The 12,305-nt window shown below is 36.9% G+C and overlaps 1 protein-coding gene across 3 annotated transcripts in view; it reads right to left on the bottom strand.

Annotated features, from left to right (window-relative positions):
• Positions 1-12,305, bottom strand: part of GUCY1A2 (guanylate cyclase 1 soluble subunit alpha 2) — a 586,113-nt gene that overhangs the window by 336,793 nt on the left and 237,015 nt on the right. For all 3 annotated transcript variants that reach the window (XM_059874953.1, XM_059874952.1, NM_001191341.1), the window contains one exon: positions 9,094-9,809. In XM_059874953.1, the coding sequence (XP_059730936.1) occupies positions 9,094-9,809 (716 nt within the window). The remainder of the gene's footprint in view (positions 1-9,093; positions 9,810-12,305) is intronic.

Raw genomic sequence — 12,305 nt, 5'->3', positions numbered from 1 at the left:
GGATCCTGCAACTGACTCTCAACATGCCCCCAAATAAGTAAAGTGAACACCCTACTCTTGCTTATTCCATGTCACAGCATGGCACTGAATCTAGGGTGAGAAGGACCAGAGAAAAGATTTGACCATGGGACATGGAGGCAACCCAGTCCCAAGAAGGAAGTTGGTGCTTCTTCAAGCAGTACCTCAGAAGCAGCCCAGATATCTGATGGTGAGCACTAGACCACAGCTAACCCAACACACACCAAGAATCCACCTAGGACCCCACTGGCCCAGGAAAGAAGCTTCACAGCAGAGTGGAGATGGTGGAAGCAGAGGGTAATGATTTTCTGTGAGTAACAAAGGGGACTTGCACCAGAGGCTGTAGACACCTACACATGCAGTGCATCAGACCTCTGGGCACTATGCAACTCCTCTGATGCAAAGTTTCTGGCCAGAGAGAGGGGAAATATGTACCTAACAGAGCCACACAGAGAAGGCAATGGCATCCCACTCCAGTACTCTTGCCTGGAAAATCCCATGGACAGAGTAGCCTGGTGGGCTGCAGTCCATGGGGTCGCTAAGAGTCAGACACAACTGAGGGACTTCACTTTCACTTTTCACTTTCATCCATTGCAGAAGGAAATGGCAACCCAGTCCAGTGTTCTTGCCTGGAGAATCCTAGGGACGGGGGAGCCTGGTGGGCTGCCCTCTATGGGGTCGCACAAAGTCGGACACGACTGAAGCGACTTAGCAGCAGCAGCAACAGAGCCACAACAAGGCCAACCTTCAAGGCTTCTGCTCCTGGAACTTGAGACAAAACTTCTACCTCTGACAGAGCAGTGATGGCCACTGAGCAGAGAGGAAGTCCCACTTCATACATAGTGCTGTCTCTAGCCACTCTATCTGGACCCCCACCAGTCATTATATAACAAGGTGATAGACACCAGCACACATCTAGGAAAGATGTGATTGTTGTCCATGTCAAGTTCAGTCCTCCCATCAAAGGTGCTGAGCATACACACTTTGCATAGATATGTTTCCATATAAGAAAAAACCAGTCCATTCTAAAGGAGTGGTGTTCTTTGGAAGGAATGATGCTAAAGCTGAAACTCCAGTACTTTGGCCACCTCATGCAAAGTGTTGACTCATTGGAAAAGATTCTGATGCTGGGAGGGATTGGGGGCAGGAGGAGAAGGGGATGACAGAGGATGAGATGGCTGGATGGCATCACCAACTCGATGGATGTGAGCTTGTGTGAACTCTGGGAATTGGTGAGGGACAGGGAGGCCTGGGGTGCTGCATTTCATGGGTTCGCAAAGAGTTGGAAACGACTGAGCAACTGAACTGAAGAAAATACCTTCAAAACTGCAATAGGTAACTGTCTCAACTAAAGTCATAGAAGTACAGAAAGGTAACTAAAGTTAAAAGGCAGAGGAACTACTCTTAATTGAAAGTGAAGTGAAGTCACTCGGTCGTGTCCAACTCCTTGTGACCCCATGGACTGTAGCCTACCAGGCTTCTCTGTCCATGAGATTTTCAAGGAAAGAGTACTGGAGTGGGTTGCCAGTTCCTTCTCCAGGGGATCTTCCCGACCCAGGGATTGAACCCAGGTCTCCCACATTGTGGGCAGATGCTTTACCCTCTGCACCACCAGGGAAGCCCTCTTAACTGAAAGGGCTAGAGTAAACCATTGAAAAAAAAATACTGAAACAAACAATTCACCAGATAAGAATCCAAAGCATTGATAATAAAAATGTTAACTGTATTAGGGAGAAGAAATGATCTAAACACTGATCATTTCAACAAGGAACTAGAAAATATAAAAAGACCCAATCAGGAATGAATAATACAATAGCTGAAATAAAAATCATACTACAAGGAATTAATAGCAGACTAAGTGAAACATAAAGAAAGCTGAACACTGAAGAATTGATGCTTTTGAATTGTGGTGTTGAAGACTCTTGAGAGTCCCTTGCACTGTAATGATATCCAACCAGTTTATCCTAAAAGAGATCAGTCCTGAATATTCATTGGAAGGACTGATGCTGAAACTGAAGCTCCAAAACTTTGGCCACCTGATGCGAAGAACTGACTCGTTAAAAAAGTCCCTGAGGCTGGGAAAGACTGAAGGGGATGACAGAGGATGAGACGGTTGGATGGCATCACCAACTTGATGGACATGAGTTTGAGCAAGCTCTGGGAGTTGGTGATGGACAGGGAGGCCTGGCAAGCTGCAGTCCATGGGGTCACAAAGAGTCAGACATAACTGAATGACTGAATTGAACTGAACTGAAATGACACAGAAGGAACATGGAAATGATATGGAAAACAGAATGATGGAAATCACCCAATCAGAAGAGCAGAGAGAAAAAGAAATCTCAGAAAAAGAAATTAAGAGATTTTTAAAACAATGTTAAGCATTCCAAAATTTACACTACAGGTGTCCAGAAAGGAAAAAGAGAGGGAAGGGGATTGAAAATGTATTTGGAGAAATTATGACTGAAAACTTCCCAAACCTATAGAAGGAAATAGATATCCAGGCACAGGAATCACAGAGTTCCAAATATGATGAACCCAGACAGACCTGGACCAAGATATATTATAATTGAAATGGCAAAAGTTAAGGAGAGAATTCCAAAGACAGCAAGATAAAAATAAAGATACATATGAAATATATATATGAAAATAAATATATATATATATTTATATGAAAGATGTAAATGAAACCCTCATAAGGCTTTCAGCTAATTTCTCTACAGAAATTTTACAGATCATAAGGACTATATGTATGCTGTCTACAAGAAACTCACTTTAGACCTAAAGACTCATATAGACTGAAAGTGAGAGGATAGAAACATATATTCCATGCAAACGGGAAGCAAAACAAAGCTGGAGTAGCAATACTCATATCAGAAAAAATAGACCTTAAAATAAAGAAAATTTCAAGAGATAAGGAAAGACACTACAACATGATCAAGGGTTCAATCCAAGAGGAAGTCATAAAAATTTTCAGTATCTATGCACATAACATAGGAGCACCTCAATACAAAAGTCAAACACTAACAGACATAAAAGGAGAAATTGACAGTAACACAAGAGTAGTAGGAGACCTTAACACCCCACTCACACCTATGGACAGATCATCAAAACAGAAAATTAATAATGAAACACATGTCTTCAATGATATATTAGATGGGATGGATCTCATTGATATCTTCAGGACATTCCATCCAAATGCAGAAGAATACAGCTTCTTCTCAAGTGCACATGGAACATTCTCCAGGATAGACAACATCTTGCATCACGAATCAATCCTTGGTAAACTTAAGAAAATTGAAATCATATCAAGCATTTTCTCCAACCACAATGCTATGAGACTAGATATCAATTACAAGGAAAAAACTGTAAGAAACGGAAACACATGGAGATTAAACAACACGTTTGTAAATAACCAACAGGTTACTAAAGAATCAAAAGGGAAATAAAAAAATTCTAAAAACAAATGACAATGAAAATATGAGAACTCAAGTCCTATGGGATGCAGCAAAAGCAGTCCTAAGAGGGAAGTTTATAGTAATACAATCCTACCTCAAGAAACAAGAAAAACATTGAATGACAACCTAAGTTTACACCTAAAACAACTGGAAAAAGAAGAACAAAAAAACCCTCAAAATTAGTAGAAGGAAAGAAATCATAAAGATCAGAGCAAAAATAAATGAAAAAGAAATGAAAGAAACAATAGTAGAGATTAATAAGACTAAAAACTGATTCCTTGAGAAGATTAAAAAAAAAAAAAAATGGACAAACCTTTAGCCAGACTCATCAAGAAAAAAAGAGAGAAGAATCAAATCAACAAAGTCAGAAATGAAAAAGGAGAGGTTACAACAGACAGTGTAGAAATACAAAGGATTGTAAGAGACTATAATGGAGAATTCTATCAAATATTTTGAGAAGAGCTAATGCCTGTCCTTCTAAAACTCTTTCAAAAAATTGCAGAGGAAGGAACACTTCCAAACTCTTTCTACAAGGTGGATACCTGATACCAAAACCAATTCATAGACAACACAATAAAAGAAACCTACATGCCAATATCACTGATGACATAGATACAAAAATCCTCAAAAAATTTTAGCAAAGAGAATTCAGCAACACATCAAAAAGCTCATACACCATGGTCAAGTTGGGTTTATTCCAGGAATGCAAGGACTCTTATTATATGTAAATCAATCAATGTGATACACCATATTAACAAATTGAAAGAGAAAAACCATATGATAATCTCAATAAATGCAGAAAAAGCCTTTGATGTTATTCAGCACCAATATATGATTAAAACTTCAAAAAATGGACATAGAAGGAACCTTCCACAACACAATAAAGACCATATATGATAAGCCTATAGCAAATTTTATTCCCAATGGTGAAAAGCTGAAAGCATTCCCCCTAAGATCAGGAACAAGACAAGGGTGTCCACTTTCATCACTATTATTCAACATAGTTCTGGACGTCCTAGCTACAGCAATCAGAGAAGAAAAGGAAATAAAATGAATCCAGATCAGAAAAGAAGTAAAGCTCTCACTGTTTGCAGATGACATGATATTATACACAGAAATCCCTAAACATAGTATCAGAAAATTACTAGAGCTAATCAGCGAATTTAGCAAAGTTGCAGGATATAAAATCAAGGCAGAGAAATCACTTGCCTTTCTATATACTAACAATGAAAAATCTGAAAGAGAAATTAGGGAATCAATCCCATTCACCACTGCAACAAAAAGAATTAAATATCTAGGCGTAAACTTACATAAGGAGACAAAAGAACTATGCACAGAAAATTATAAGACACTGATGAAAGAAATCAAAGACGACATAAACAGATGGAGAGATATTCCATGTTCCCGGGTAGAAAGAATCAATATTGTGAAAATGCCTATACTATCAAAGGCAATCTACAGATTCAGTGTTACACCTATCAAATTACCAATGATATTTTTCACAGAACTAGAACAAAAATTTCACAGTTCATGTGGAAACAAACAAACAAAAAAAACCCTGAATAGCCAAAGCAGTCTTCAGAAAGAAGAATGGAGCTGGAGGAATCAACCTTCCTGACTTCAGATTATACTACAAAGCTACAGTCATCAAGACAGTATGGTACTGGCATAAAAACAGAAATATAGACAAATGGAACGAGATAGAAAGTCCAGAAATAAACCCATGCACCTATGGGTACCTTATTTTTGACAAAGGAGGCAAGAATATACAATGGGGCAAAGACAACCTCTTCAATTAATGGTGCTGGGAAAACTGAACAACTATATGCAAAAGAATGAAATTAGAACACTTCCTAACACCAAACACAAAGATAAATTCAAAATGAATTAAAGACCTAAATGTAAGACAAGAAACTATAAAACTCTTAGAGGAAAAGATAGTCAGAACACTCGATGACATAAATCACAGCAAGACCCACCCTCTATGACCCACCTCCTTGAGTAATGGAAATAAAGACCAAAGTAAACAAGTGGGACCTGATTAAACTTAGAAACTTTTGCACAGCAAAGGAAACTATAAGCAAGGTGAAAAGACAACCCTCACAATGAGAGAAAATAAAGCAACTGAAACAACTGGCAAAGGATTAATGTCCAAAATATACAAGCAGCTCATACAACTCAATACCAGGAGAACAAACAACCCAATCAAAAAGGAGATGAAGACCTAAACAGACATTTCTCCAAAAAAGACATACAGATGGCTAACAAAGTCATGAAAAGATGCTCAACATCTCTCGTTATTAGAGAAATGCAAATCAAAACTACAATGAGATATCACCTCACACCAGTCAAAATGGCCATCTCAAAAAGTCTACAAACAATAAATGCTGGCGAGGGTGTGGAGAAAAGGGAACGCTCTTGCACTGTTGGTGGGAATCTAAATTGATACACCCACTATGGAAGATGATATGGTGGTAGTGTTTTAGTTTCTAAGTCATATCCAACTCTTGCGACCCCATGGACTATAGCCTGCCAAGCTCCTCTGTCCATGGCATTTTCCAGGCAAGAATACTGGAGTGGGTTGCCATCTCCTTCTCCATGGACCTTCCCGACCCAGGAATCAAACCAGGTCTCCTGCATTGCAGGTGTATTTTTTACTGGCTGAGCTATGAGGGAAGCCTAGAAGATGGTATGGAGATTCCTTAAAAAAGCTAGGAATAAAACCACCATATGACAGAGCAATCCCACTCCTAGGCAAATACCCTGAGGAAACCAAAATTGAAAAAGACACGTGTATCCCATTGTTCATTGCAGCACTGTTTACAATACCTAGAACATGGACGCATCCTAGATAGCCATCGACAGATGAATGGATAAAGACGTTGTGGTACATAAACACAATGGAATATTACTCAGCCATAAAAAAGAATGCATTTGAGTCAGTTCTGATGAGGTGGATGAACCTAGAACCTATTATACAAAGTGAAGTGAGTCAGAAACAGAAAGATAAATATTGTATTCTAATGCATATATACAGAATCTAAAAAAATGGTACTGAAGAATTTATTAACACGGCAGCAATGGTGAAAGAGACATAGATAATAGACTTATGGACATAGGGAAAGGGGAGGATAGGATGAGCTGTATGGAAAGAGTAACATGGAATCTTATATTAGCATATGTAAAATAGCCAACTGGAATTTGCTGTATGACTCAGGAAACTCAAAACAGGTGTTCTGTATCAACCTAGAAGGGTGGGATGGGGAGTAAGATGGGAGGGAGTTTCAAAAGGAAGGGATATATGTATACCCATGGCTGATTCATGTTGAGGTTTGACAGAAAACAACAAAATTCTGTAATGCAATTATCCTTCAATAAAATAATAAATTAAAAAGAAAAAAAAAAGAAAGCTACGGACTTTAATGATAGTCTATAAATAAAAAAGCAGACTCAAACAACCAATCCTATAGCATTTGTGACAAATAGTCTTCTAGTCATTATTAAGAAGATAAACCCAAATCATATTTCATGATGATGTTAGGCAGACCTGGTACTTCTCCAAAATTATTCAACCTACTGATCTCCAGTACTTACTTCCATAAGGCAAGAAGAGAGGTGAATGGATAGGAAGAATATTACAAAAGGAAAGGAACAAGAATTATAACAGTGGTAGAATTAATAATAATGAGCATTTAATCAACACTTAACCCTGAAGCCAAGGATATAAGAATTTTACATGGATTATATCATTTAATCTTTTCAAATAACTCTCTAAGATAGGCAGCCTAAGTTGTCAGGAAATAATTTAACTTAATCTTAATAACAGATTGAGCTCTTCCTGGTTGAAAATCAGATTCCCTTTTGCCTCTCTTTGGAAATCTATTAGATGCCTCTCAGTGACATTCTTGCTTCTGGTAATCAACACATGTCCTTAGACCTTATTACTGCAGAATAAAGATATAAATTCTCTGAAACTAAGATGATGACTACCTCATCAAATTGCTCACAGGAGTATTCTGCCTCTAGCTATATGGTTAACCCTAACTGACAACACAAAATGACAAAGATCATGGTTTAGCGAAAGCAATACAGTTCACTCTGAAAATGATTTACCATCATTCAGCTGTATGATTAGCTCTTGTTTTTTGTTGCTTTTCTTTTTGATGGAAGAGGGTGGTAGCTAACTGATAGTATGTGCATAGCCAAAATAGTTACATTCCAATGAAAGCCTTCACTGTAGACTAAAGAATAAATATCTTATACTGTTGAAAAATAGCACTTTCTTATAAAAGTCCAATATAAAACTGGAAACTTCAGACAACTATTAACAAGGCCAGCAATTACAGAAGAAATCATGAATCAAGGCCAAATTTATCAACAGTGTCATCATTTTTAATTCTGATTTTCTTCTTTTCGTGTTTTAGAAAACTATAATTTTGACACTAAAATAACTGAAAAATATTACTCATCTGGTTAAGATTCCGTGTCATAACTTTATTGACTATAATTTTGTTTGGACTAACTGTAGCCTCCTGAATGTCGCATTCTAGCAAACCCAGGTGAATAAGCAGAAATGTAAACAGAACAAGAGGACTGCTATCCCTATTTTAAATAAAAATGCTGTCTATTGCTGGTTTATTTTTAAACCACCACTAACATATTTAAATTATAATTGGATCTTCTTAATGAGCAGTTTCCTATTATTGGAACTTGCAGGGGGCCTTGACATTTGAGTCATCCTCTCATTGTGTCTATTTCGTACTGTGACATACAAATTAAATAGACATACAAGCCAGATGAAATATAGGGGGGAAAACTTGAAGCAGTAACTTTAAATTAAATTAATTGTTCTAAAATCTATAAAATCTATAAAGCAATCAACATTGACAACAATGTATTTTACTTTAAGCACATTTTCAATAATATTAACTTCAATTTTAAGGCCCAAAATGCTTCAAACCCTCCTAGCCAAATACTATACTTCTAGAAAGCAAAACCACAGCTTTAATATTCCTTAAATTAAAAAAATAGAATAATTCCAGTGTATTCTCTCAAGGAGTGAAAATGTTCTAAAGAAATGTTTCTTTTTTAACACTAAAATTTAATTATAAATTTTGATATAGGCACTTAATATATTGTTCTGCATATTAAGAAAAATAGGATGTAAACCAGAGTTCCTAGGTTGTGAAATTTAGAACATAACATATCAAAGTGTAGCTAGCTTTTACTTATATTTATTTAAGGATAAGGCAAGCAATTCCCACAATGTTGAAATGAGTCTTACTATTTCTCTCAGAGCTTGACTCAATCAGTGGAAATATTCGTGGATTTATAGTATCAGGTCTTTAGTAAATCCTATCATTTTTGTAATTACTATGGCTAGTAATAATAAATGTCTGCTTTTTATGTGATGAAATAGATTAATGAAACAGGCAGACAATATGCAAAATTGCTGGGAATAGGGTCAAGTCTTTTTATATATATCCAGAAACCAGTAATTTTCTAAATGGCACTCTAGGTTCTCTTGCCTAAATAATTATAAGTACCGCCAGCATGTAATATACTAAAAGAATTATGAAATCTCCCAGTTCCTATCACCCATATCAACATGGCCACTTACCTTGTCTTTATTCTCAGTGCCAGAAGCCTCAGGCTTGGTCCTAATCACAAATGGGGTGGACAGGCGCAGCAGAACCCTTTCGAAGGTGGCATTAACCTTCGGAGAAATGATCTCAAAGCAGTCCTCAAACTTGAGCACTTTGTGAGTGTCACATCGGAGCTGCTTCCTTAGGCCTTCCCCCAGCTGAAGGACTGACATGTGGGGGTCAAACATCAAGTGAAAAGGGAAGGCTCTGCAGAAGGTGTTGATGCTAATTCTGAGGTCCGCAGGAACTTGGGATGTTCCCTGAGGAAGGTTCTTCGTGATATTAGCATTTTCACATTGTCTGATAAGGAAAGCGAGGCCATTACAATTGCCTGGGTTTGAACCATCAGAGCACAGTTTCTCAGCGACCTGGTTCACTTCCACGTCCAGCCGATAGATCTTCTTTCCCGCAGCCTTAATCATTCCAAGCATTGCAAACCCCACAATGTGGTGAGGGTGGAAGTAGTGGAGTATAAGAGTACCTTCACGGAGCTCTTTGCATAGGAATGATGGTGACTCTAGAGTGGCCTGTTTTCCAAAAGAAGTTCTAATATGTTCCAACAAAGCATCAAAGCCATTAAAAAAGTCCTGCAATGTGCCACCTACAGCTCGAAGGACTCTCTCATTGTCATCAAAGCATATATTAAAGAACTCCTCACCAAATCTTTCTTGGATTTCCTCAAACTTCAAACCTAGGGGTAAATGGAAGCAAATGTTAAAAAGATATAATACAAGTAATTGAATTTATAGCTTCTTAAATGTTTATCAGAAGAGTAGCTAGTGACCAAAGCAAGAGAAGCAGTCCCCTTGGGTACACAAATTTCCCCAATAGGTTAAGTCATTCATTTTGATTTAGAGAAAGTAAATTTCAGTTCATCTTCTAGATGCTTCTAAGATGTTAATGAGCATAAACATTTTGTTGTTGTTTGATTTTAAATATTTTTAGAGTAGTTTTAGATACATAGGAAAACTTAGTTGAATATAAATATATTGTCCATGTACCCCCATTCACTTCCTGCACACAACCTCCTCCCCTGGAAACTATTGATATTGTACACTACAGTGGTACATTTGTTACAATCAATGAACCTATATTTATATAACATTATCATCCAAAGTTCATTGTTTACTTTAAAACAAAGTTCATAATTTTCACTCTTGATGTTATATATCCTTGAGTTTTGACAAATGTGTAATAATATGTGCCCACCATTTTACTATCATGCAGAGTAGTTTTGCTGCCTTAAAATCCGTTGTGCTCCACCTATTCATTCCTGGGTCCCCTCAACCCGTGGAGCATGATCTTTTTAAAAGCTGCTAATCTAGCTGTTTTTCAATATTATATCCCATTTTCTGTAATTACCATGAATATTATATTTTACTTAGCAATTTCCTTCACCATTGAATAATTTTTAAGAGGCTATTATGTCCACTCAATATTATTATTTTAATTATCACAATTCATTTGCTAAATGGGAAATATAACCAGAGAGGGACTCTATGGTACACAAGCAGAGACAAGCACCAGGTTATCTTGAACAAACAGAATTGCTTAAGTTACAATAGTAATCTCAAAGAAAACATGCAGGTCAGCTAGACCCCAGGAAGGAAGGGACAAAATAAGGAATTAAAACTGTGGAATGATCTGCATTCATTCTTTCATTCACAAAAACTAAAGCAGACAAAACTAGAAAAGGAATCTGACCAGACAGAGTTAAAAGTCTTTGTTTTCTCAATTCATACTTATTCCCAGATGCCATGGCAAAAGGAAATCTACCTTTTAATAATGGAATTATAATGATAAATAAATATACACAATGCATTATATAGTAATTTCAAGCAGGATCATATATGATCTATCAATAGTAAGATCCACCCTGAGGAAGAACACTGCACAGATGAAAGAGTTGAGTTTGTATCGCAAATAAACCTTCTTTGTAGAGTTACCCTGTTGCTTCTTCTTTGACTTTGGCTGAAATCAGTTATATGTTGTCTACATATACTCATATTTTGTTTCTTATCTATCTCATCTTATAACGAGGTCCCAAAAATCTGACAGGAAAAGCCAGGTCCCTTTGCTAGTGTCCTGTTAGAATGCAAACCAGTCTATGTTGTCCATGGCTTAGTTTGCTATTCCCTATAAGTTCTCCCCATCCAGAAGTGAGGGGATAAAACAGAGTCAGTAATATAGTTATAAAACATAGTCTAAATATATTATATATTTTTGAAAGCTTACTATAGAGTCTAAATATTGTGAGAGCCAAGTTAAGAGGTTGGTTTGAAAAAGAAGTTCTTAAAATTCATGTTAATCAAGAAGTAGAAAGTCTAAGCTAAAAACAGTATCTTTATTAGTATTTCACATATATTTTAGTTTAATATATTTGACAGAAGCTTAGAAAGTCACCTGCTAGGATAAAAACATCACCACTCATCTCATATTGTCATGTTACAAGACTGAACTTCAACATATGTTGTATTCACTAACAATAATGCCAGTCAGAATTGATAATAATAGCAATTTTCTGTCTAGTTCTCAAGTGTGAATGAAAAAAAACAAGATAGATTATATTCACTGCAATCTGGCTCCTTCTCCAACTGCTCCCTTGAAACTGCTTTTGTAATTAGCTAATCCAATATATCATATTTTGTCCTTATCTTATTTAACTTTGGTTGCTTTTTTTCCCTTTAGTTTGACAGTGTTCATCTTCTCTTCCTCCTAAATCTCTCTTCTCTGTTGGATTATAAACCATTATCTCCTGGTTTGATTACTAGCTGTCTGAAATGCCCTTCCTTAAAACTTCTTGCTAAAATCCTTACATCATCACCACTATACTGTAACTAAAAAATTCTAATACAAATTAAACTTATGTTCCTTTAATGACAATATTCACTGTTGATATTTTTTTTTAATTATTAATTTCTTGTTGTTGTTCAGTCACTCAGTCATGTCCGACTCTTTGTGACCCCATGGACTGCAGCATGCCAGGCTTCCCTGTCCTTCACCATCTCCCAGAGCTTGCTCAAACTCACGTCCACTGAGAAGGTGATGCCATCCAAACATCTCATCCTCTGTCATCCCCTTCTCTTGTCTTCAATCTTTCCCAACAACAGGGTCTTTTGTAACGAGTCAACTCTTTGCATTAGGTGGCCACAGTATTGGAGCTTCAGCTTCAGCATCAGTTCTTTCA

This window comes from Bos taurus, chromosome 15, assembly GCF_002263795.3.
Source record: "Bos taurus isolate L1 Dominette 01449 registration number 42190680 breed Hereford chromosome 15, ARS-UCD2.0, whole genome shotgun sequence".
In the NCBI taxonomy this organism is placed as follows: Eukaryota; Metazoa; Chordata; class Mammalia; order Artiodactyla; family Bovidae; genus Bos; species Bos taurus.
This window is presented reverse-complemented; position numbering and strand designations above follow the sequence as displayed.